The sequence below is a fragment of the Miniopterus natalensis genome, chromosome 7 (genome assembly GCF_054644295.1).
Source record: "Miniopterus natalensis isolate mMinNat1 chromosome 7, mMinNat1.hap1, whole genome shotgun sequence".
NCBI lineage: Eukaryota > Metazoa > Chordata > Mammalia > Chiroptera > Miniopteridae > Miniopterus > Miniopterus natalensis.
The window spans coordinates 33,387,715-33,414,429 of NC_142087.1; the positions used below are offsets into that span (position 1 = coordinate 33,387,715).

General features: G+C 52.6%; 1 protein-coding gene across 1 annotated transcript in view; it reads left to right on the top strand.

Annotated features, from left to right (window-relative positions):
• Positions 1–14,746, top strand: part of CNDP1 (carnosine dipeptidase 1) — a 23,056-nt gene extending 8,310 nt beyond the window's left edge. Inside the window, 12 exon segments of the mRNA XM_016213616.2 lie at positions 479–595; positions 1,809–1,958; positions 2,679–2,841; positions 3,481–3,569; positions 6,857–7,057; positions 8,458–8,542; positions 10,246–10,406; positions 11,357–11,521; positions 12,788–12,929; positions 14,328–14,475; positions 14,655–14,718; positions 14,720–14,746. Coding sequence (XP_016069102.2) covers positions 479–595; positions 1,809–1,958; positions 2,679–2,841; positions 3,481–3,569; positions 6,857–7,057; positions 8,458–8,542; positions 10,246–10,406; positions 11,357–11,521; positions 12,788–12,929; positions 14,328–14,475; positions 14,655–14,718; positions 14,720–14,746 — 1,512 coding nt within the window.
• Positions 14,747–26,715: the final 11,969 nt, after the last annotated feature.

Sequence of the window (26,715 nt, forward strand, 5' to 3'; positions counted from 1 at the left end):
TGCAACCCAGGTACATGCTCTTGACTGGGAATCAAACCCCAAACCCTTTGATGCACAGGCCGACACTCTAACCACTGAGCCACACTGGCCAGCACCACACATAAAAATTTTGATTAAAAAAAATTATATCACCCTCTTCTTCCTTACAGATATTGCCCCTAACACCATATGTGTGTGTTATGATGCAGGGGGAGTGAACCAACAGGACAGGAAATCGCAGGAACAGACTGACGAAGGTCATTTAAAAACAGGCTTGTGAGCTGGGATCCTGCCTTGTTACAGTCCTTCAGCATGGAGACCAAAGTGTGTGGGGAAAATAGAGCACAGAGTAGATTTTCCAGCCCACTGCCTTTTATTATTTCCATCTGAGCGACTGGCCAAAGGTGTGCTGGAGAACAGACTTTCTTCAAGTATTGGAAAGGTCGAAAGTCCAAGCCCTGGTTCTTATTTTGCTTCCTCCCCTGTTGCCCGCCTGCAGGCGTCATCTCTCCTTGCTGTCCTGCTGCTGCTCCTGGGAGGCATGTCCTCACCCCACCCCGGCCTGGTCGAGAAGGTCTTCCGATACATGGATCTCCATCAGGATGAATTTGTGCAGGTTCGAGAAACCACTCGGAGTGCTTGCACGAGATCCCTTTTGGTGTCTGGGTGAATGGCTGTTTGCCGGGAACTGTGGGGGTTTTTGCCTGACAACTTAATTCCATTTAAAACACCTGTGATTCCTCATTGACTTAAAACAGTCACAGACTGTTAGGTTTACGGGAGAGATCTCTCCCAGCCATTTCTCCTGAAAGGGGCGCTCTGTTCCTTTCCTGCACATTGGACCTCAGGGTGTCTGTTCAGTTGTGTCTGGCAGTGGCCCGCAAACTCCACTGTGCTCAGGTTCACTCAGAGCCATCCTCAGATTGCCACTGTCCCTCTGGAAGGGCCCTGGCTGAGACCCTCTCCACCCACACTCGGCTGAAATGCATCTTCCCCACGACACTAACCCAGAGTGAACCTCTGTCTGCAGCAGCTTTCGGTCGAGAGTTCTGCCAGTTTGGTGCCGATGCTGTTGTTTTGTAGTCCAGGTGCGATCGATGCACTGTTTCTTCTCCTCTGCTCTGTTCCTGTCTCACCACCTGGCATCTATGGGGCAGGAGATGGAGAAGGAGGCCTGGGGAGGGAAGCAGGAAAGTGATGCACCCACAGTCTCCCTGTAAGTCCCTCTTCTTCCCCGCCTCTGTCTTGCTCAGGCCAGGCCACCACCACAGCCCGAACTCCCTGTGCTTTCACAGACTTTGCACCTTGAGTCCCCATGTCCTGTCTGCACACGTGTCCAGTGTACCTTTACTTGACCAACCAGTCAACATCAGGACTCCCTTTGGCATTTAGGTGTTTTGTGCTGAAGCACTATGCCGAATGCACAAGGAGTGATGGGCTGACCAGAAAATCCAAGTGTGGAGGATGGTTCTGGAGCCCCGCAGCCGCTGAGGCCACCATGGGGGTCAAGTCAGGTGTTTGTTAGGTCCAGAGGCCTCCAGGACATTGTGGGAAGCCTTGAGTCCCAGAGTGGATGTGGCTGGCCTTCGCTCTCAGTGCTAAAAACCAAGCTCTTCTTTGCAACCCTGTGGACCCACAGGGGCCCAGGCGCAGGGAAGACAGCCTTCCCCCAACCTGCCTGGCCCATTCTCCTCCTGACCCAGCCGCTCTGGCCTCTGTGTTTACACCTTCGGCTTGTCCCAGGGACTTTTGAGTATGGAGGTCAAATGAAGGGTGTTGGGGACTCCCTGCCTCCTGTCCTGTGTCATGCTAATCAGCTGTCTGCACAGACGCTGAAGGAATGGGTGGCCATCGAGAGTGACTCCGTCCAACCCGTGCCCCGCCTCCGACAAGAGCTCTTCAGGATGATGGCCGTGGCTGCCGAGGAGCTCCGGCGCCTGGGCGCCAGCGTGGACCTCGTGGACCTGGGCTCTCAGCAGGTGCTGGGTGGACCCTCCCCTCCCCCGTGAGCTGCACTTCCCTGTGCATCGGCCACGCCCACCCGGGGTGGTGGCAGGGCGGGGCCTGCCCTGACCCTCAGTTAAAGCAGCCCTTGGTTCCTCCTCGTACCAGATGAGGCTCGTGTATTGGTTTCTCATCATGTAAGGACTTGGGGGGGAGTGGGGAGAGCACAAGTAGAGGACGTGAGTGAAGGTGACTTACTCTGGAGAGGTCCCCGCTGTCCACACCCTGCACGCAAGCTGCACATCTCCCTGAAGCCCTGGTGCATCTTTCTCAGAGGCTCCAGCCTCTGGTCAGATCACTGCCTGCTCCTGCCGCTCGGTCACGAATGGCGATCTTAAATCCAGCGCCTAGTGCCGCCGCCTGGCTTAGCGCTGACGAGTCTCTGGATGGTTCGTTTTCCGACTCTGTCCACCCGGTTCAGGGTCGCTGAGTCTGGGTTCCTGCTGAAGAGCACCCCGGTTAAGTTCACTCTCTGTCAGTGTGTGTCTAAGGAAGTGCTTTGTTTTAATTACGTTTCACATGTTAATTAAAAGTGCCCGTGGTGCCCATGATAGAGCTGGTAAAGGGTGGTTAGAGAATTATGTGGGCTCCATAAGACCCGGGGGTGGAAACAGGACTCCCAATGTCATGTCTCTGAATTTTCAGGGCGAACCAAACAGCTCTCGTTTAAGGCCGTGACCCATTTTCCTCCGCAGCTGCCCGATGGGCAGACTCTCCCGATGCCTCCCGTCATCCTGGCCGAGCTGGGGAACGAGCCAGGGAAACCTACCGTGTGCTTCTACGGCCACTTGGACGTGCAGCCGGCGAGGCAGGCCGATGGGTGGCTCACGGACCCTTACACGCTGACGGAAGTGGACGGTCAGTGACGGGCCCACCGTGGATGAGGGATGCTCACGGGGGTGACGATTTAAGACAGGCCTCCGTCCCTGGCTCCAGGTCTAACTGTCGCTGTAAAGAGTGAACTAATGCCACTCTCGTGGTCTACGAGTTGGTCTTTCTTGCATTTGCCAAAGAAACTGCCACCCTCTGAGCCCCTGGGTGAATGGGCTCCCCACGATGGAGCCTTTGGGGCGTGGGGAAAACGGTTGTTTGGGCACACGTCTTCTTTCTGAAATTCCCAAATGTTTTAATTAGTTTAAAACTTCTTTTTAAAGAAAGAAGAAAGGTTAATGGAGACACAGATACCCTTTTTAAATTCTTTTGCTCGTAAAATCTCAGAATGCGAGACTATGTCAGGTGTGTAACAGCCGCAGGTCCTCCGCCGTGAACGTGGGTAAAACAGCTGCTGGCCCTCGGGGTGGACGGGCCTGCGGGCGCCGAGGAGCTCCCTGCCGACCCGCTGGGCCGCGCTGTCTGCAGGAGGAACACACCGCGCTTTCAGCGCAGGGCCTGCGCCTGGGGCAGAAGGCCTGTCACGCGGTCACTGTGCCGCCACCTGTTTAGCATTCGGCCGGCGGGGTACCCCTGCTCCTCTGACAGCTCTCCCCCCCTTTCCAGGAAAACTGTACGGACGGGGAGCCACAGACAACAAGGGCCCCGTCCTGGCGTGGGTCAACGCCGTGAGCGCCTTCCGGGCCCTGGGGGAGGTAGGCGCCGGGGGCTTGGGAGGGAGGGCGGTGGCGGTGGCGGTGACGACGGGGCAGGCCGCCTGCTTCGGGTCCCGCGCTGTGCCCCGAGCCTTCCGCCGAATGTTGTCCTTCGCTCTCCCCAAAGCCTCTGCAGGTGTGTGTTGTCATAGTCACGGCCCCTCTACAGCCGAGGGACAGAGGCGTGGGCAGGCAGGGAACTCGCGCAGAGCCCGCTGGCCGGGGCAGGCCTGGTACCGGGAGCCTTGCTGCCGACCACACTGAGAAACAAAACGAAAAGCATGGCGAGCCCGCGGCCAGGCGCTCTCTGCTGGGACTTGCCGTTCCACCTGCGTCTTTCTCTAGCTCGTGCTTTTATCTCCTATTACAGAGTCTGGTTTTATTAATAGACATACATACTTTTAAAAACACGTTAGCGCCCGGCCGGCGTGGCTCAGCGGTTGAGCATCGACCTGGGATCCAGGAGGTCACGGTTCGATTCCCGGTCAGGGCACAGGCCCGGGTTGCGGGCTCGATCCCCAGCAGGGGGCGCTCAGGAGGCAGCTGATCAATGACTCTCATCATTGATGTTTCTCTCTCTCTCCTCTCCCTTCCTCTCTCTGAAATCAATAAATTAAATATTAAAAAAAAATACGTTAGCTACTTGACCAGTTATCAAGATAGAGACCCCGACATGTGATGTTCTGTCTGAATCTTGAGGTCTTTTCCATCCCTGTGAAATGTGGTTTTCACAGGTGTCCAGCACAGGTCCTGGAAAGGTAGGGGTGCGGCTTCGAGGAGGGGCCGCCTCTCTCGGCCACCAGGGGACATGTTGGTGACCTGGGTCTCCCACTGTCCCACATGGTGTCCTCACAAGGATGGTTTCATCTCACACCACCCTCCCTTCTGACAAGTGCACTTAGACTCCGCACCGAGGGCCTGTCCAGCTGTGTGGCCCCGGGCAGGAGGCCGAATCTTCCCAGGCCTCAGATCTGTCCTGTAGAAACAAGGATGTCAGTTTTCGTGGCCAACTTTCTGACCCTGTGTTTACTTGGCAGCGGAATTCATTTCACACAGAAGCAGCCCGTCTAGGCAGTGAGCCTGGGACAGGAAGCCTGGCCCTTGGCTCCGTCCAAGGATCTTGTGGGGGGAACCCTAAGGACACGGAGCCTGCTACCTTCTCCCTCGCCTGGCTGCACTGGAGGAAGCCCCTCTGAGCACTGGGCCGTGAAGACGGGGGTCAAGGTCGGGCTCCTCCATCCAGCCTCTGCCAGGAGGAAGCGGGGCGGCAGGGGTCAGGCTCCGGCCGTCCCAGCCAGGCCCAAGGGCTAGATCTTCGGTGGCCCTCGCTCCCCACTCCTGTCCCTCAGAGCAGGGCCGGGCCCTGCGGCGTCTCCCCCGAGGAGATTTCATGTTTCTCCCCTGTCTCTCTGTCTAGAGTTCCCGCCCTGGACTTCCTTCCTCTCCGTTTCCTTCCTCCTTCCCTCCCCCTCCCCCTCCCTCTCCCTCTCCCTCCCCTCCTTCTTTCTTAAGGGAAGGGAAACAATAGTTATAAGAAAATTCCTGTATAAAGGCCAAAATCTGCTTTGCTTTTCAATTTCAGCTGCGAAACTTACATAACTACAGTCAGAACGTAAGCAGTTAATTCTCCCTGAGCCTCTTTTCCTCACCTGCGAGCCAGGAAGGGTCCCTTCTACCCCCCGCCCCGAGCGATGAAATGAAGCTAACAGTCGAGGCGCATCGGTGCCTGCGGGTGCTGGGCCCTGAGGGCGCCCGCTTCTTTCCTGGCGCCCTCCCCCCTCCTGTGTCGTGTGCAGATCACTGAGCCTGCGTCGCCCCACTGGACCGTCTCCCCAGGAGCCAGGGCGAGGGGCAGTGCCCGCGCCGCACAGGGAGACGAGTGAGCAGCCCGGCGGTGGGTGACATGGCTCATCCAGGTCCCTCGGGTGCCAAGGGACAGCCCTGCTGGTCTGTCATCCTCTCTGAACACTTGCAGCCATTGGCTGGCATTTTATTAATCACCTTTTGCCAGGAAATTCTGAGGCTTTCCTACTGCCTCTCAGCCCTTGTTGTTGACAGTGAAATGTTAGCAAAGAGCTTTTGAATATTAAGGTTTCAGAATGTAGCTCCACTTCCTGTGACGCCTAGAAATGTACCCAAGCGATGCATTGGACAAACGCCTATCCCCACGTGCCCTTGGCCAGCGGGTGGCCGCGGGTCACATTTCCTGACACATAATCCTCCGCTCGTCCTGCCTGGTTCCTCTCCGGCGAGTCGGTCCCCTCATAGATCAAAGCGGTGTGTTTGTGTGGTCGTCTGCCTGCCTGCAGTCGCTCCCAGAGCCTCCTACGCGTCTCCTGCGCTGGGAGGAGGCTCCGGCCTCTGCTCTTCACGGGGCTCTGAGATAGGAAGTTATAAATTGTAGAGATACAATAAGGTCAACACCGACGGGGAGGGACACGTGATAATTTTACAGCAGCGATCCCGAGCCATGGTATTAGCTGGGGAAAAATCAAGTCCACTCTGCTGTGTGACCAGGGCCTCTGAATAAGTCAGAAGGCAGCTGGAACTCACAGCTGAAAAACAGCAGACACTTGAAATGAAAATTATCCCGAGGCTTAAACATCAGCCGGTCTTTCAGAGGAAAGGGTCCTCGTGTATCATGCTCAGAATTACGAGGGCGAAGAGGTTTGTCACTGAGTGGCCTTTCTAGAGAAATTCCCTTTGGGGAGAAGGGAGAAAGCGCCCCTGTCGGGGCCCCCGCAGGGCTCGTGGGGTGGATGCCGCCTCTGTTAGGAATCCCTTCCCCACACTCTTCACCGGCGTCAGACTGGTGGGTCGCCCTGCAGTGTGTACACTGGGCATTCCCTCGAATTCTCCTTCCCAGCCTTAGTTGAAGCTCCTTTACTATCACAGAGATGTTGGGACTGTGAGTAATTCCTGCATGGAACACATAGAATAATTACTGTATATTTATTTATTTTTAAATGTATCTATTGATTTCAGAGAGAGGAAGGGAGAGGGAGAGAGAGGGAGAAACATCAATGATGAGAGTCATTGATCGGCTGCCTCCTGCACGCCCCCTGCTGGGGATCGAGGAGCCTGCAACCCGGGCCTGTGCCCCGACCGGGAATCGAACCGAGATCTCCTGGATCCTAGGTCGATGCTCAACCGCTGAGCCACGCCGGCCGGGCAATAATTACTGTGTTTACGTTAAATACCCACCGACCCTGGGTCTTATGAGGCGAGAGGGTGGCTGTGCAGCTTTTGACAGAATGGCTTGTCCCACTGTTGACTTGTTAACTCAGGATCTCCCGGTGAACATCAAGTTTATCATTGAAGGGATGGAGGAGGCCGGTTCTGTGGGCCTGGAGGAATTTGTCACGAGAGAAAAGGAGGGGTTCTTTTCCAGCGTGGACTACATCGTGATTTCAGACAACCTGTGGGTCAGCCGGTGGAGGCCCGCGCTCATCTACGGAACGCGAGGGAACAGCTACTTCACGGTGGAGGTACCCGCAGACCGCGGAGGGAAACCGTGGCGGCTGCTGGCCTGCAGGCGGGGAGCCGCCCTGGGGCCTGGGAGGGGCAGCGACAGAGCTGTGTGAGAGCACAGAGTTCTCCCGGGATGCCCAGGGACCTCGGAGGGAGGTCCTGGGGCTGGGTGGGGGTTCACCAGCCCCCCACTGTGAGCGTGAGCTCTGTGCATCATTCTGCAGACTGGTTCTGAGCGCTTGAGACACACAGGCCAAGGCTTAGGGACTGCAGCTGTGGAATCTGGGTGAGGAGCCTGCCCACCAGGTGCTGGGCTCCTGTGACACCAGCAGTACCCGCTCCCCGGGGCCTGCATCCCAGTCCCGGCTCAGTGATGCGCACACAGCCTGTGTAGGCCCCTTACTCTCGGCCTCCGAGTCCTCACCTCTAACGTGAGCACAGCAACCCCCACGCAGCTGGTCCAGCCCTTGTTTTCATCAGTACAGACAGCCTGGGGCAGAGCGCGTGACTCAGAGTCAGACAGCACCTCCTGGGAGATCTCCTGTCATTCCGCCAAGTTCCTCTGTTTTCTCACGTAGCAACGTGGACACCAAAATCCGTGCCGTGGGAACCCAGCGGGGCTGGAATGAGGACACCCCCCTGGCCTGACCTTAAAGGTGGATCGGGCAGGGAAGACCCGCTGGGCAGGGAAGATGGGGGATCAGTCGAAGAGACAATTTCAAAAACCCCTCACTGGTGACATGGGCTATGGTGTCATTTTAAGGTGACCCATTAGCAGGACTGGGGACTCCCCTTGCTTTGGAAACAGCAAGCTGGTAGGAAGTCAGCGCAGGAGAAGATGCTGAGTTGACTTCTGGACCTGAATTTCAGAAGGTGGAGCACACCAGGGGGGTCAGAGCTTCGGGGCGGCGCGTGGAGGAGTGTGGGCAGTGAATGGAGCCCAGTGAGCTAGTTCTTGGAGCTCTGTGTGTGAGGAAGAGCGAGCCCCGGAATAAGCGTGGGGGTGGGAGACAGAAAAGAAGTGACTGGAGGAGACATTGATAGGATTGTCCTGCAGGCACAGAAAGAATCCAGAGAAGAAACTTTCTCAGAAACCACAGGAGGAGAATTTTTCTGGAAGGAGGGTGAGCAGCAGATGGGGGTGAGACCGAGAGTAAGACGAGGGCATACCCATCAATAATTCGGTGATCTTGCACAGAACCCCGTTTGTGGAATAGGTGGGGGCTGAAGTCAGTTTCAGGGGGTTCGGGACACATGGGAAATGAAGACATGGGCGTCATGTGACCGGACAGCAGAAGTGACGTCAGGCTGCTCACCTGAGTCCTGGGGGACACCGCTTGGCATATTTCCCACCACGTGGAAGCTATGGCTGCCCCAGCGACAGCAGCAGACCTGTCTTCTCCTGCCTGTCTTGCAGGTGAAATGCAGAGATCAGGACTTTCACTCAGGGACCTTCGGTGGCATCCTTCATGAGCCAATGGCTGACTTGGTGGCTCTTCTCGGTAAGGTCTTATTTCATTTTGTTTTGTGCCTCAGGACGCAGGGTTGAAGGCTCCATGAGGACTGGTGTTTACACCTAGTCCCTGGGCACCTGCTGTGCCCCAGCGCCGGGCGAATGCTGGGATGTGGCGATGCACAGACCCGCCTTCCATCAACGAGGGCGCTGCCCCTGACCACACAGGTTAAATGACAAGTGTGACCCCACAGGCCTGGACCAACAGGTGGCTTGGGTCTGTGTGGACATAATGGAAGCCAAGGAAAACCCCGTGAAAGTCTGGGTGGCCGCAGTAGTGTGACACACATAGTCTTAGGAGGTGTCTTTACTTGAATAAAAGCCCCCAGGCTGACCGAGGATGGATTTAGCTGTCCTGAGACTTGTGCATCATTTATGTTCTCTACTTGCTGGTTGCCTTGTGTCTTTGATAAGTACTTTCTCAAGATTGTGAGCAGTGTTTACTGAATCTCGAGTCTGCTTCTTTTACATTCTTCGATGATTTCTCCTATTCTATTAATCCCAACATCTTTCATAAATAACAGTCTAGGCCCTGGCTGGATAGCTCAGTTGGTTAGAGCATCATCCTGATACGTCAAGGTTGCAGGTTTGATCCTGGGCCAGGGCATATTCAAGCATCAACCAATGATTCTTAGCCAGTTTTGCGGACTGAAGGGTCCTGGGTTCGATTCCAGCCAAGGGCAGCACATACCTCGGTTGCAGGTTCCATCCCCGAGGGGCATGTGCAGGAGGCAATCAGTCGATGTCTCTCTCACATCGATGTTTTCTGAGAAGCAATGGAAAAAATATCCTCGGGTGTGGATTAAAAAACAAAAAGAATCAATAAATAAGTGGAACAACAAATCGATGTTTCTCTCCCTTTCTCCCCCCTCCCCCCTTCCCATCTCCCTCTCAAAATCAATCAATAAAAAAAGTAAATAACAGTTTAGGTGACTGCTCATCACCACAAAGGCTCTCATGGTCCTGATGGATCTCACAGACTAGACCCCAATTATGCTTTTGATTAATGATAATATTCATTATATTATTACGGTGTGTCAGGGAGAGAAGTTTAGGCATGAGGATTTTCAGTTTGTCAGGTGTGTGTGCGTATACACACACGTATCTAAAATTTTTCATGACTTTAACTCAGGATAATATAAAACTTTTGAAAAGTTTTTTTTTTTTTTAATGTATATTGATTTCAGAGAGAGGAAGGGAGAGGGAGAGAGAGAGAAACATCAATGATGAGAGTCAGTCATTGGTCGGCTGCCTCCTGTGCGCCCCCTGCTGGCGATCGAGGAGCCTGCAACCCGGGCCTGTGCCCTGACCGGGAATCGAACCCTGATCTCCTGGATCCTAAATTGATGCTCAACAGCTGAGCCACGACTGGCCGGCCTTGAGAAGTTTTTAATGTTTATGCTCTAACAGGTATAGTTGGGAGGTAGAATGTGATGCAGGTGAGTCAAACCCCATTTAACTGATGGCAAATCTACAGCTCATCCTTCCATCGACAAGGTGGGCGTTAAAGCGGGGCTGGTGCCAGCCGAGTAACCTGCTCCCTCCTGGGACCATCACCCTGAGGATGTGAGCTGCTGCCGGTGGCTCTGCGGTGGGGACAGGAGCCAGCCACAGGCTGCTGCCCCAGGGTGATCCCCGTGGTCCGCAGCAGGGCCGGAGCACCAGCCCACAGGGAACACCTGTATCCTGCAGGTAGCCTCACAGACTCGTCTGGTCACATTCTGATCCCTGGGATCTACGACCACGTGGCTCCTGTCACAGAGGAGGAGAGAGACATGTACGGGGCCATCGACCTGGACCTAGAGGAATATCGGAGCAGCAGCCAGGTGCGGCGGTTTCTGTATGACACCAAGGTATGGCTCAGGCGATGGCTCGCTGAGGGGACTGACGATACTAACCCATTTTCCCCGATCCTAATCTCCTGCGTGCTGCGGATCTCACACCTGAGAACCCAAGCAGGTCATTCTGAGGCGGAGATTCACCTTCCGGGCCACTCTCGTCTAGATCCAGACCTTTCTCTGGGGCTGTACCCACAGGGCAGTTCCTCTGTCACAGCCCTGCCCTTCCTAATCCGCTTACTAGACTGTCCCAGCCGGGCTTCCTATCTGGTTAATGAGAGAACAGTCTGCAGTCATTTTAGCTCCAGGCCCCTAACTTTATTTTTCTAGACAAAACCAAGAGCCTCGGGCTGCTCTGTAGGTCGCCCCTCAGAGCAGGGCGTAGCCCAGGGGCGGAAATGGTGTTAAATCAAATTCAGACTTTTCCTTTCCCTCGTGGCCACCCCTCCTCCGCCTGCTGTGGTGTGTGGGTGGATGGCTGGCTGCTTGGGGTGGGGGAATGCAGGAGAGGGGAGCCCTGTTGAACGCGGGCAGAGTTCCTCCCACAAGCTCTGCATGGCCACAGTGAGGAAGAAAACTGGCTCAGGCGTCTGCAGCGAGCTCGGATGCCTGGAAAATAACATGCATTTACACACAGGCTGTCACGGGTGACTGGGAGGGAAATTTATCACTGAACTCAAATTTCTGAAAGGGCCCCCTTGCCATCTGTTAACTGGAAACCAGAGATCTGATGACAAGGGGCCCTTGTCTATGGGAGTGGCCTGGGCAGGTGACAGCCGCAAGCACCTCGTGTCCTGAGGGAGAAGGTCATTTGTACTAGTCCAGACGTAGCCAAGCAGGGTGAGAATGGACTTGTCCTGAATGGTTGTCTCCGATGGACAGAAACTGGTGATGTGAGCAATACAACTGGACTGGTTTTAATCAGTCATTCTTGTATATAATAAAATAATTTTATTTTAATTCAGGAGGAAATTCTGATGCACCTGTGGAGGTTCCCATCTCTTTCCATTCACGGGATCGAGGGGGCGTTTGATGAGCCCGGGACTAAAACTGTCATACCTGGCCGAGTGACAGGAAAGTTTTCCATCCGCCTGGTCCCTCACATGGACGTGTCTGTGGTGGAGAAACAGGTAACGCACCTGCCCGTCTGCGAGCAGCACTTCCCGAGAGCCCCGCACACCTGAGTGAGCAGCTCCGGGGGCGGCACTGAAGTGCCACCTTTTCCAAGACAAAAGGAACTGCAACTGATGTCAAAAACAGCCATCATTTCTGTTCAGTGGAAATCTCTTTCCTTGATTACATGCAATTACAGTAGTCAGATAAATAACCATTTGGAGTTGGAGTGATGGAAAATTTTTAAAAGTTAAATGGTAGTTACAGAGGCAAGACTGGTTTTGTACCCAGATGAGGACACTCGCTGTCTAAGGCTGGATTGAGCTAGAAAATCTCAAGCGCCTGCCATCAATTTATCCTAGTGTCTGAAATGAGCACTCGGATAGGAGCCTTTTAACGAAAATGTTATCTGGAAGGAGTTATATGTCCCCATCGTCCGCCCGTCATCAGTTATCCTCAAGTTTAACAGAAGTAAACTGAACAAATGAGCTCAAGAAACACCTCATCCCAACCCTCTCCAGCCCATTGTCTGTTACTGTTTTCTAGGTGATAATTACGTTCTACATACGCCCCCTCCCACTTCCTCTCCTTCCTCCCTCTCTGCACCCCCACTTTCTCACCACATACATCCCCTGAGGGCGGGACCTTGTCCCTCTTGCTCACAGCTACACCCCAGCCCCTAGAACAGGTCTTGCCACATGACAGGTGCTCTGCAAACGTTTGCTGAAGGAATGAATGGAAGAAATATCTAAGACTGTGGGGTTCTTCCCGGGAGGATTCCACAGCAGCAACCGGAATGGAGCCGGGGCAAAGAGAAGGGTGCTGACAAGCCCTTTCCCAGTCATTGTGGGATGGCTCTTGAAATGGTCATGAAGGGCCGATAAATCCCGAAAGGGGGATGTTCAAACTGAGCAGTTATACTTGTATCATGTTTCATAGTCACTCAGCATTCATAATACTCCTGTTGCTCGTGGGATCCGTAATACCATTCGAGGTTTCATAGTTACCAGATTCAGAGCAAGCAAACATTAGCAGTCAGACGCTGTGGTGGGATGGGGGGGCTGGGGGTGAGGGGGCTGAGAGCTGGTGTTTCTCCCACTGGGCGAAGCTCTCCCTGGACACCCTGCTCGCTGTGCCGTCTTCCCTCTGGCAGGGCCAAGATCACATCACAACCTCTGGATTTGTCGGGCTGGGATTTCAGAGTTTCTTGGTGGGAGACTATAGTCATTGTCTGAGGGAGGAACTCCAAATTTTCTCTTGCAATTGAAAACGTTACCTTTTAGGTGAAGCAGCATCTCCAGGATATATTCTCCCAAAGAAACAGTCCCAACCAGATGGCTGTTTCCATGGTCCTGGGACTACACCCGTGGGTGGCAGATGTCAAAGACCATCAGTATCTTGCAGCAAAAAGAGCCATCAAAACAGGTTGGACTTAAGATACTTCGAGGTGCCCGTTTACAGTGGGACCAAGGGCTGGTGACTGGGGCCGGGCCTGGGGTGGGGTGGGGAGCCGGGGCTGGATAAAGCAGACAGTGTGAAACTCCGGTACCAACTGTCCTTTACACAGGCTGTATTACTGAGTGTGACCCTTCTTGTGATGATGGGAATGACAAAATGCCTGCGTGATGAGATGAAGTGAGGGGCGTGCGGCAGGCATTGTTTATTTCTGGCGTTTTCCGTGCAGTACGGCCCGATCGCCGTTGGCCGTGGGTAACTGAAGCCTTGGAGAGTACAGCCGTGGGCAGGGAGGGACCACTGCGCTGCAGAAGGGGCCTCAGGCCACACCCCTGATGGCAGCAGAGCTGGAGTTTGAGGTCCAGGCCTCCTGGGGGGCCGGCTCTCTGCGAGGGCTGTCAGTACAAGGGACGCGAGCCCCAGACCTGGAGCCTGCTTCTCTCCGTCGTCCACCCCCCACGGGCAGCCGTGTTTGACCAGTAAAAGCTGGGAGTGAGGGGAAGAGGAAGCTCAGCCAGGCAGGCGCAGGGAATGCGGCGAAGGGAGACGTGCTGTCCACACGTCAGGGCCGACGGTGAAGACCCAGGTGCTCCTGCAGGAAGGCGCGAGCCCGCTCGGGGCCTGCTGCGTGAGAGGCCACCGGGTGCGCCCTCGCGGTTCGCGTTCACAGGGACCACGCGGCGTGTCCTCTTCCGTCACTTTATTTTTCGTCTCCGCTCCATCACTGGCACCTCGCCCTCTGGCCCAGAAGGTTTGAACTCGTCTCTTTCTAGACCCTGGGGCAGCCATTCAGCTATTTCGTGGCATGCATTGAAATCTGAGTACAAGCACTGAGAGGTCAGGTGACAGTTGACTATAGCGATGTATTTACATATTGGTTAAAAAAAAACACCTAAAAAACTAAGTCTCGCTTTCCTAATATTTAATTTATGAACCAACCATAAAAGTAGGTACATTGGTGCTGCTCTTCCCCAAAATGCACGACCCCTTCCAATTATGAGAAGACAGACAAACCCAGGTTGAGGAACATTTTACAAAACGACCGGTCAGTACTCTTCCAGAGGTTCAAGGTCATGGGACACAAGGAAAGACCGAGAAGCTGTCACAGGCTAGAGGAGGCTGAGGAGCTGCAACAAACACTGTGTGGGGTTCTGGACTGGGTCACGGGGCAGGAAAGGGACAGTCGTGATGGTCCAGTAAGGTTGGAGCCAAGTTAATATCATCATTCCAATTTTAGTTTCCTGTTCTGGACGCTCTATTTTAGAACATAAATTGCATGACAGCAGACGCTTACTCACCCCACCCACCAAATGGACGGGGGTCACTGGCGTCGTCTTGCTAATCAAAGGCCTTCTTCCCTGGCTGCAGTGTTTGGAACGGAGCCAGACATGATCCGGGATGGATCCACCATACCAATTGCCAAAACGTTCCAGGAGGTTATCCAGAAGAGTGTGCTGATGCTTCCGCTGGGCGCCGTTGACGACGGGGAGCACTCTCAGAATGAGAAGATCAACAGGTGGGGTCTGGGGGGCCACGGCCTCGCCGCCCAGCCCCAGGTCTGCGCTTCGGTGACCTCGGACATGCCGCAGGCTTCAGACTGAATTTATGCCCTCCCCTCCCCTGTTCAACTTGCAGACGGGCGTTCCTCCGCCATCTGAATGCAAATAACGGTGTTTCTCTTTCTTCTCTCAACAGGCGGAACTACATAGACGGATCCAAATTGTTGGCTGCCTTTTTCCTAGAGGTGGCTCAGCTGCACGAGTAACGACAGGAACCTTCCCGCTTAGGCCCGGCCTGCTGACAGATCCCCTCGCCCACACCCTGGACAGCAAGGAACCAAATATCCAGAGAATTTCGGTCCAGGAGATAATGTTTTCCCTCCCATTTAAAGCATCTTTGGAGACTTGGACCAGTGATATGGCGTCTCAAAGGTACAGACGTTGGGAATGCTTTAATGTCCCCGTTGCACGCCTCTAAAGTCACAGCTACCGTCACCAGCCTGATCTCCCCAGGGTCAGCTGCAGCAGCCCAGGACTGGACTCGTTCTGCCCTTGGAGCACAAGGACGATTCTTTTACTGGACCTCCCCTTGCCATGACTGGCGTGGTCACTCTAGCTTGCTGTCTCGTCTGGAAGTACCCAGGACACATAATCATTCCACGCAGCGACTGCCAGTACTCACCCCGCCCTTGCCCGGGCCACCTCTCCCCTTTACCTTGTTAATAAAAATGTTGGTGTCCACCACTGACCACCATGGTTTCCCTGTGGGTTCATTTTTAGAGGTATTACTAGAGCATGATACCATGTCACCCTCTTGCGTCCCTTCATTTATTTTTCCTGCTTCTGGAAAATTCTGAAAGAGAAGTGATCAATGTGCATAGCCTCATGCCACTCGGGATTCCTCGAGTGGGGATGCGTCTTTTCTTTTCCCAGGCCTCTTCAGCTTTGCTGTGATGGATGCTGCCCGCCTGTCCCTCCCGATTTCTGTTCTTCCTCCCCTCCATCCGTAAAGGCCATCCTGTCTCTCTAACGTCTTTGCACATGTATATCCGCCACAGCAGACTCCATCTGATAGAAGTTTGCTGAGCCCACTGGATTTTACTCAGAGACGACATCTAAATTGCCCGGAGCTTTTAATAGCATCAGTGATGGATAGAGAGCTAATCAACCCTGAGAGCACGACAGCTCTATATTTAAAGCCATCAGCGGTGAGCAGTCATTAATCATTTCAGTTAACCCTCTTGTTTGCTTGATTGGAACTGACAGTGTAAACAAACAAACAAGGTGATTTTCCTAAGGTTGAGTGTATGTAAACAAATCAGTCCAATCTTTATGAATTCATTACCTAAATCACATTAATGGGAAGAATTTAAGGGTTTATTAAAAATGTTTCTCTCGTGATTCTAAACAAAAACAAAGCATAACGCTTTCCACCTCTCCGCCGGTTCTTGAAATGTCAGTGTTGAAACCTACGGCATCCTATCTGAAATGGCTGGGCCACGGTCCAGTGATTCCACTTACCTTGACCCTGGTCACTGAAGGGGGACCCCATTGCAGCCTCAGCCTGGGGGTGCACCACAAAGTGTCCACTTCTCTGAGGCAGAGACATCAAGTCCTGGTGACTAAGTGTTGGCAGGTGTTTCATATCCTTTGATAGTAAGCTTGGTTCGCGCTCGCTGGATTACATTGAATCTTGTGACATTTGGGATTTTATGGGACCTACCTGACGTATTTGGCAGAATTCCCAAGAACGAACTGTGCTAGAGGTCTATGATGCTAATTTATATTTTAAAAAGGAGTTCAGGAACTCAGTTAACAAAACTGGTTGTAAAATATATTGTAACCACTTCCGAGCAATGCGGCATCCGTTTTGCCAAGTCACTGCGTAAGAAGGCATGTTCCTTGACCTTCACTCCTGCCGACTCTGAGACCTGCAGTATCTTGGTTAATTATTCAGCGGCCACCAGAGGGGAATAGAGGACGAATGAGGTCGTTGAATCTAGGAGATGCCAGCCCCGGGATGCCTGGGCCCAGTGCCCGTGTCTTTCTGCCTCCCTGTCACCCAGCTCTCATAGGTCCCTCTGGATTTTCCACCTGGAGACTTCAGCGTCCAGGGCACTTCTGAACCGGATGTCCACATTTCAGAACTGGGCGGCTTCACACCGCATGCAGTCAGGGGGCTGGGCAACACTGACCTGTGGTCCTCAGGGTGACGGCCGGCTGAGCTGAGATCGTGCGGACTGAGCACAGTGCCTGGCCCTTACTGTGTGCTCAACAAACATCTCAGAAGTGGAATAAGGAAGCAGGTCACGAAAGAAAAAAATAATGCTATTTGGCTTCTCACTTCTACTGATAGCTAGTTCCACTTAAAAAACAAGTCCCCAAACCAACTCCATTTTATGATAGGGCCAAATGACTTTTAAATACTATACTATTTTAAATATCTGGTTTTAAATGTACTCAAAGTCATCTAGCTATTATTATTATTATTATTATTATATATATATAGTTTTATTCTCACCCGAGGATATTTTTTCCATTGCTTTTTAGAGACAGTGGAAGGGAGAGACAGAAACATCGACGTGAGACACACTGATTGGTTGCCTTCCACACGCGCCCTGACTGGGGCCAGGGATCAAGCCTGCAACCCAGGTACGTGCCCTTGACCGGAATTGAACCCGGGACCCTTCAGTCCACGGGCTGATGCTCTAACCACTGAACCAAACCAGCAAGGGCCTAGCTATTATTTTTAATGTTACTTTTCAACTCAAGTTTGAATATTAATTGCACATGTAATAGCTAAAGAATTAAATAATGATTTCCGGCCTCGATTATATAAGGTGAACTAAGCTCTCTGTTTCTGTGATGATGCACCTGTGGTTGGATCTACCACAGTGACGTTACCTGTCGGTAATACCACACCACTGCCTAAATGACAAACAATACAGTTTAAACCAAGGCCTGACACTTGCATATCTTCCGTGTTCTTCCACTGACCGACTGGGCAACACCTGTCTTCTATTCTGTAGAGCACTTACCACATGAGAAAGAGGACCTTCCTCCTCACCGCACTGAAAAGAACTTTCCTCTAGGAAGCAAGCTCTGGAGGCAGGGGCCAGGCTGGGCACATTCTAAATTTTGCTCAGCTATCCAAAGGCTCAGTTGATTGATGAAATACAAAGTCAGAAATACAGGTGATTTTCTGTTGCAAAGTGATGTTTCTTACTCCCCCCCCCCCCCCCCCCCGCATGATGTGAAAAAGAATGGATGGTAGGTGTAATGACTGTAACCTCTTAACAGTTATGGTAAGTAAATAAATGCTTCTGAGCCTTTTAAATGTGGGTAGACTGAAGAGAAAAAAATAGTCATTATGCAGAAAAATTATATTTTAAAATGCTGTTCTAGGGTAATTTTTTATTCAGAATGAGGAAAGATGTCAGAGAAATTATGCCTTTGACTAAAACAAAAAATATGAAGTTTTAAATCATTTCACCTCCCACATTGAAATTCACCAAAAGACATTCACAAAGAACTTATATTTAAAATCCTAGTGTGGGTGGCTAAGTGTTCATAGTGTATTGTCACTGTTATTGTAGGTGGGCATTTGAATGTAATGACAGAAAATGCTAAAGGAAATTAGAACTTCAAAGGATACCATTAAATTAGTCATCAAAAATTAGTCATCCAAATGACCAATGTTTCCTTTTAAATTTTATAATAATTACAGCCAAATAAAGAAGGTTATCTAAACTTTGTTTAAAACTCCACTTGGAGAACCAGAAGGCAGAGCTCAGGTCTGTTTCACCAGCACAAAGTGAGGGGAGGGAGGCTCTGGAAAGGAGAGCCCCAGAGGGGAAGCACCAAATTCTGCATATTCTTCCTACATCTCTGGATGACTCTGAACTATGCGTGTGTGAGGCAGATGTAAGCCTCCCAGCTAAGGCTGAGGGGGGATGAACAGCCCAAATAATTATCTGTTGAACAGTAACAACAATCAGCCTCTTTGGAGGAACTTAGCTGAATTTGGAATCTCTACATCCTATTACTCAGATGTCTAGGATACAAATCAAAATTACTAGACACTGAAGAACGAGGAAAACATGACTCATACTCAAGAGAAAATTAATGTTGCTCAACCACAGAGAGAAATAAGGGAAAAATCACTAGCTGCTTTGAACAGATGTTTGGAGATGACAGAAGAATCAGGGAAACCATGAGACAGATCAACAGAAACGACCCAATCTGCAGGTCTGAGAGAAAAAAAGAAAACAACAAAAAAGACAGCTTCTAATCATCGTGTATACTATCAAGAGGTGTAATGTATAGATTTTATTGGTATTCAAGAGAAAAAATGGGGACATCTCCCCTCCTCCTTCCAGGGAGCCTCTTTATTGGGACATCCCAGCCACAGGGCTGACGGGGAGGAGCTGCCTGTGTGAGGTTTGGGGCGCTGGAGAGGGGAAGTTGTCCTCGTTACCCAACGTGGACAGAACCAGAGAATATGACATCACTTTCAGCTTCATTTTTACCTGTAAACTAAAGAGAGTGTCCCTACTTAGAGAGGGTATAAGGACTACATGAGAAACTGCATTGAAGGTTTTAGCACAGTGCCTGGCATCTATGGGACCTGGTGTATCTTCTTTTGTACACTCTCAATTTTTCAACCTGTCATTGTAAAAATGTTTACTACTCATTATCTAATGGAAAAAATGACATGCTTAGAAAAAGACGTAAATCTATTGTTTTATTTCCACAAATATATCCTTTTTCTTTTTTTTAATCTTACGAAGTTTGAAAACTTGCTCCGAGTTTTTCTTTTATATTTTCTTAGACTGCAACTATGATAGATTTGGTAATAATCTTTCTGTATCATTTCAGTTGCTTCTTGAAAGAAAACCTGACAAACAATAACAGGGCTTTTTCTGGCTACTGTGAGTAGAAGGTTCCATCCAGCAGGGCTGGCTTTGCCTGAGGCCTGACCCAGGCTGACTGTCTCACTAAGAGCCCCAGGCCTTCACCAGGTGTCTGGGCAAGATTCCCACGATTCTGGTCAGACATGACTCAGCCAGAGAACCCTTGCTCTGAATTTCACTATTAGAATCAGAAAGTTAGTCGTTAATCAGACCAGTGGAAACTCCCAACTGGAAATGAGGGACCGTGGGAGGTTAGAGAGACCAAACTATTGTGAGAGAACTGAGTTGGGCCTCTGAGTAATGACTGATCTACATTACACTTTTGTTGAGGATTGGCAGTTTAAAACTAAACACGAGGAAGGCAGTAATGGACGAATTTGTAGTGGGAAATTTAAGTTCATAATGATTAAGTACACTAATTTATGGTAGGAGTATTAGGATATGAAAATGTAAATGGTTTAAACCATCTCTTCCACCAATTATGTGTGGCTGTCATCATCTTTCCTTAAAATTCCATAGGTTCCTCTGGTCCAAATGTAGGTAATACCTACTCATTGGCTATTCCTCTCTCCTTCGCTGGAATTATTGATGGGCAGGGCCACTGCAGAAAAGGCAGCGTGGAGAGGCCATGAGTCATACACACGGAGCACACCCGACAAATCCACACACTTGAACTGACAGTATCTGAATGCCAAAACTATGCAATTTTCTTTAGGTTAATTTGTGGCAAAGAAGGAACTATAACCTAGACTTTCTTATCCTGTGGCAGAGGGATTTGAGGCTAGTCCTCAATTCAGTGGTGGTGCCACCCCTAACCCCTGGGAAGGACTCCAGCTCCGATTCAGGGGTGCTGTGGGCAACGCTTATGAAGCTAGATCATTGCATGTGAAGCTATAAGGTAGAAAGTAATTTGTATCACCCCGATAGAAACCCTCCCCTCTTGAGGAGCCTGAGATGATGAGGGAGGCATTAGCTACAGGTGTAAGGACAGATAGTGCTTTAAGAAAACTTGTCTGCAATATTAGAAAACATCCGTCAATGCAGAGAAGCTGCATTTCAGAGAAAAGTGGTGGACTGGGAGTTCCAACACTGAGGGGGGTTCAACAGGTCTGTCCAGTCAATGGAAGGAATGAAACCCTAGAGGGAGCCACCCCCAGGCTCCAGGAGTTTCACATCAACACCCTGCATTTGGCTGGGCTGCCATCTCAGTCCAGAAAAGTTACTTGGCCTCCCATCCAGAGGGCCTCTATCCCTTCAAAGGCTAGACCAAAGTTAGAGAAGTGTTGTGACTACTCTTGCTTTACAGCAACCCTGTAAAAATAAAAATTCCTGTGCTGTGGCTACATAAGTGTGTGGGGAGAAACAATTTTTTGAAATGCCCCCCAGTTTTATATATATAAATATTTACATGTAATATTAGTTATAAATACAATTTAAATAATAAATATAACCATAATGTATAAATTTTATAAAGGTTATATAAATGAATAACCCTGGGGCTTCTTTTATATAATGAATATATATTTACATATGTAAGTTTTCCTAATGAGACACAGAAAAACATTATCAACATTTCCCTATATTCCTGGGTTTTTCTAGAGTACTGCATGGAATATAGTAGGTGCTTATACCACATTGTATGCGGGGAACGCATTTATACGTTTTACGTTGACTGGTGGTAGAGCGCGCGATAAAAACTACCCCCAAACAGTGTGATACTATACTAATAAGCACTACATTTTCGAGTAAATTTCAAGGGAACTCTGAAGACAGAATCTAGTTTTACTTATCTTTTATTCAACAGGCACCCAATAAATGTTGGTTAGTGAAACAAATATAACACTGGCAGCTGGTCACCTGTTCTGAGAAACCCGTTTTCCATGTTTCTCTACAACTTTTGACTGTTACTAGGTGTGGTTGATGGGAGAGGCTGGTGCCCAGAGCCCAGGCCCCGTCGCTGGCCGTGAGGTCTGGGCCCGCGGGCGGCGGGAGAATGCACTTGGATTATGACGACAATTCTGATAAGGTCTCTAGTTCTCTATCCCAGCGATCTGCCCACGTCATCTCGGGGCACACACACTGGTGACAAAAATTCTGCGGCACCGAAAATGTAATTTTTTGCCGATCTGATAAAAGAAAAAGGCATAATTCTGACTGATGCACACAGGGAGGCGTCACCATGTTGGCCGCTGTCATTTTTTAATTTGACAATCTAGGGGAAAAGAGGTCGGTGCCCGACGGGTCAGGTGTTGCAGGTTTAAAGGCTCTTGCCCCCCCCCCCCCCCCCCGGTTGAAATCGCTGCTCTAACGATTCTGACTCAGGCAGCACGGGCCGGACCTGGCGTCGCGGGACGCGGGCAGGGGCCCGTTGTTTCCCGGCCGTCGTTTCGCAGCCCCGCTCGCCGCGTCTCCCTGCACAGCCCCGCGGCTCCGCGCCCTGCGCCTCCGAGGCCGGCCGGCCTCCCGCAGCGGGACCGCCGGGCACCGTGCCCCGGCCCGGCAGGCGCCCTCCTTCCCGGCCGTCTCCAGGCCCGAGGCCCCGAGGCGCTCGGGGGGCGGCCCGGCCGCGATCCCCGCCGTCCGCGTCCACGACCGGTCCGGGCGCCCCGGCTCCCCGAGCCCGGCGGCGCCGCCTTCAGCCGCCGCCTCGGGTCGCCTCCCGGGCTCCCCCACCCTGCGGCCGCGAGAACCCCAGTTTGGGTCACTGGGGAGCTTCTCTCAACCCGGGGGGCTGGGGGCCGCCCGGCTCCATCCTTCGCGTGGGGCCTCGAGCGGGACCCACTCCCGCCGGGTCAGGCACCGGGCGGCGACTTCCGCGTCGGCCTCGGGGTCAGCGCGGCGGAGGGCGGGCGAGGGGTGGGCGCAGCAGGGGCGGGACCCCCTAAACCGCCGGCGTCGCCCCCTGGCCGGCCCGCGGCCCCGCAGCCCGACCGCGTCTCCCCTCCAGACTGACGTCCTCCGCTTTCCGTTTTCCCCTCGGGGAGGGGCGTGACTTCCGGCGGCATCTCCGAGTGACTTCCGGCGAGAGCCGAGGCACCGAAAACAAGAGGAGCCCCTCGGCTCTTTGGGGCGGAAAGCGGGAGGTCGGCGCGGGTTTTACTGAGCCGGTCCTGAGACCCTGTTTTCTGGCTGTAGCATCCGGCCGCCGCTTCACCACGGAGTCGTCCTGGAGCGGCCGGAAGTGGCTCAACGGAAAGACAGGAAGTCCCGCCCCTTCCTCCCAGAGGGAAGACGGTGAGCCGGAGGAGTCAGTCGCAGGGGCAGCAGGAGCGATCCTGTCGGCGAACAGGTAAGTTACTGTCTGGCCGGGGCGGGGGGTTTGGAGGCGGGGACGGTCCAGCGTCTGCGCGGGGCCTGGGGGCGGTGGCTTGAGGGCCGGGGCGCCGGCGGCTGGACGCGGGGCGCCCGCCGGGGCCTTCGCGCTGCCTCCTCCCCTTCCCCCCGCCTCCGCCCCTCCCGCTCGCCGTCCTTCCCGGCGCCGCCCAGACTCGCCCCTCACACGCCTGCCGGGGCCGCGGCCGCCGGCCTCCGCTCCGCCCGCCCCCGCTCGCCCCGCGGCCCGCCCCGGCCCGGCTCGCGCGCCCCCGCGGGCCCCGCTTCCCCGCGGCGCCGGCTGTCAGCGCTGCGGGGCGCCCCGCACTCCCCGCGCTTCCCGGCCCGCAGTCGGGGCGCCGCTCACCGCCCGCCGGCTCCGGAACGGACCCCGCCGCGCCCGAGCGCGGAGCCGCGCAGGGTCGGTTGCGGTCTGGCGGTGGCCTCCTCGGCCGCCCCCGCCCGCGTCCCAGCCGCCTCGCCGCCGCCTTCCGTTAGGGACGCCGGGCGGGGGGCCCCGCGCTGTGGACGGCGGCGCGGCCGACGCGGGGCCCCGGCCTCTCGGGGCTCACGGCGCAGCATCGGAGGGGGCCGCAGGCTGCCGCACGCCGCTGCACCCGCACCCGGGCAGCCCGCGTGCGCCGCCGCGCTCCGGGCCCCAGGGAGCCGGCCGGGCGCTGCTGACCCCTGTCGGTGGCGCCCCGGGAGCTGCGGAGCGAGGCGTGTTTGGGGTGCGCACCCTGCACGCGGTGCAGGGCCCTCTGTCTCGCAGGCGGCGCCCCGTGCGGGGTGCGGGGTGCGGGGTACGGGCCGCCCGCGCGGGGAAGGGCCCCGGGTGTGGGGCGGCCCCGGGCGCCTGCTCGTTTGCTGAGGCCGAGACTGTTCGCTCAGCACCCAGCCTCGTGGGGTGGCCGCCCCCTTTTGCCAGGAGAACCCAACTAAGAAGTTAGACCAGAACTGATGTCAGGGTTCACGCCGCGGGTGTTAGTCGCTTGTCCCCGAGTTGGCTCCGCGTGAGATGAAAGTCCCCCGGCTCGTCTGGGAGTCGCCGAGGCAGCCTCTCCGGGACCCACGTCTCCCCGCACCGCACGCGCGGCAGTCGGGGTGATCGCGGTTAACTGTTGCTGCTGGTGCCTTTTGGAAAAAACACAAACCACACAAAACGCATTAGGGATCATTCAGGGTTTACAGAAAGGCCTCAGGAGAGGACGGGATCCCACGCTCAGTCCCGCGGATGCGCTTACGCGAGCGCAGTTCCTGCTCGACCCCGGGGCCGGCGGGGGCGCCAGATAGAGGCGCGGGGTCCTGGCGGGCCTCGGGGTCCTGGCGGGCCTCGGGGTGCGGGGCGGCTCCCGAGCGCCCCGAGAGGGGGCCCTGCAGCAGGAGGCGGCCTCCTGCCTGGAGGGAGGGGCAGAGCCTGCAGGATACCTGTTGACTTAGGTCTCGAGGGGTGATTGATGGGACATTTTTCCTTGCACCCCACCTTTTTAGGTTTGTTTTATTTGAGAAGAATGCTGGCCTTTATAAAACAGACTTCTAATTTGATTCCCCATCTTCTTGAGATTTGTTGTGCAGGTGTCAGAGTGAGAAGAACCCCAGTTTATAAACCTGTGAGTAGGAGATTAAATGAAGCTATGCTTCTATGCAGTGATGGAAATTTTTAGACCTGTACATTTTCACATTATTTTTCAAACTTGTTAAATACTTTTTGTGGCCTGGTTCTTTATGTGAGGACAGGAGTGCAGCTCTGAACTGTAGTCTTAGATGCCCACACCAGAGGGGCCATTTGAGTGAGGACCCTCGTCAGCTTGGGCCACTGGAACGAAATGCTGTCCTAGCCTGGGCGGCTGGAAAAACAGATACTGCTCTCTCCCAGCGCTGCAGGTTGCGAAGTCCAAGGTCGAGGCGCAGGTTCCTGGTGAGGGCCCTTCCTGGTTTACAGATGCCTGCCTTCTCGCTGTGTCCTCACAGGGCAGAGAAGAGAGAACTGGTTTGTCTGTCATGAGGACCCTGATCCCATCTTTGGAAGCCAACCCTCATGACCTCATCTAAACCTCATTATCTCCCGAGGGCCACACCTCCAAATACCATCACACTGGGGATCAGGACTTCAACTTGAATTTTGAGGGGGCACAATTCAGTCTGGTAGATGCGTTTCTTGGATGTGGAATTAATTCCTCCAAAATAGACTCTATAGACAACTAAATAGGAAACTAAAATTAGTGTTTATATGGCTTTTACTAAAACAAACACAATTTTGTTTAATAAATTATTTTAGATATGTTAAATATGATTCAGAGACCAATAGCTGAGGAAATTTTAATTGTTTCATTTTTGATGAAATGTGACACACAGTGGTGCTCTTTTCACTTTTAGGCCTCAGGTGTGAAAGCCCTCAGAGTTATCAATGAGGGCACGAGGACAGGCAGTGATCGATTCAGGTTTCCTCATTGTCTGGTAGGGAGGCTGAGCCCCACAGAAGCTAAGGGACAAATCCATCCAGGAGATTAGTGGCAGAGCAAGGATTAGAATTCCATCTCCTGGTTTGCAGGTTGGTCTTTCTGTTCTTCATCAGTGGTTCTCAAATTTGAGGTACATCAGGGTCACCTTGGGGACTTGTGAAAACATGCTGAGCCCTGGCAGAGGCTCGCGCAGCAGGTCTGGGCTGGGGCTGAGAATGCATTTCTGACAAGTTCCTGGGTTCTGTGGAAGCTGCAGGCTCTGAGACCACACTTTGGGAAACATGGCCTTACACGGTGTTGTTTTCCGTCCCTTACAAGGCGACAGTAACTAAACCTCCATGGGTTTGTGCCAGCCTAACCTTTGCCCTGGTACTCAGAGAATCACATTCAGTTTTGAGTTACAAATAGTAATGCACCAATACCAAAATGATTAGGTGAAAAAAAGGACCGGAAATGGAATATTTGTCAGAGCCAGTCATTTTATCATTTTCAAGGGTAATTTTTGGAGATAATTCTAGAGGTCAGAACCATGTTACTGATGAAGGGTACACACTTGAACTGTGAGTATCCTCAGTCTTACCAACGCGAACAGTAAAACGGGTGTCCAGATCGATTGCCAGATCGCAGAGCAGTGAAAAAGTACTTCCAGTTTTGTTAAGTGGTGCATTTCTCTCTTATTTTGTGTATGAAGTAGACCCTTTCAAAATCTTATGAGGCTCTAGCACAGTTACATGCCTCTAGTAGATGTTAAATGGAAGTCGGGTTCAATTGAAAAAGAGTAAGAGGGGAAATAAGGGAGGTTATTTATTTGGAGAGACTTCAGTGCCCTGGGAAAGTTACTCTGCTCCTTAGATTATCCCAATTGCAGGTTTTTAGTGAATAAAAATTCTAACATAAGCCTTACTTGTAATTATTGGGATTTTTTAGTACAATTACTGGAGGAGGTGGTGTACTTCTATGTTAGAGTTAATGAGTGGTATCCTGTACCTTTTTAATCATTCATCTGAAGTGATTTTTAAAAACCGTTTACTTTGAAATAATTTTAGAATTACAAAAAAGTTCCAAAGGTAATCCAGGGAGCTGGTATATACCTTTCAGCCAGCCTCCCTTTGTTAACATTATGTAACCATAGTGCAATCACTGAAACCGGACAGTTGATAAAATTAATCTAAAGTCTTTGAGTTTCACCCCTGGGGTCCTTTTACTGGTCCAGGACCCAATCCAGTATTAGTTAACCTGTCTCATTAGTGTCTTCCGATCTGTGACCGTTCCCTTTATCTTTGTCTTTTTATGACCTTTTAAAAGAAATGAACGTATAATGTCAGAATTCCCCGAGCCTGACCCTAACTGTGAGCTCGCTCTTATGTGGGGGCTTCATTACTGTTTGTTGGACCCAGACATAGCAGGGAAGGTAAAGGAGTTCGCACGGGACCAACAGTTACTTGCTCGAGAACTTGTACTTGATCTTGGTCAGTCTTGGTCTTAAATGGAAACTGTGTGCCCCAGTCCTTTCGCCGTGGTTCTGTGATCTGTCTCACATCTGTCTTCCAGTGTGTGGCTTTCCATAACC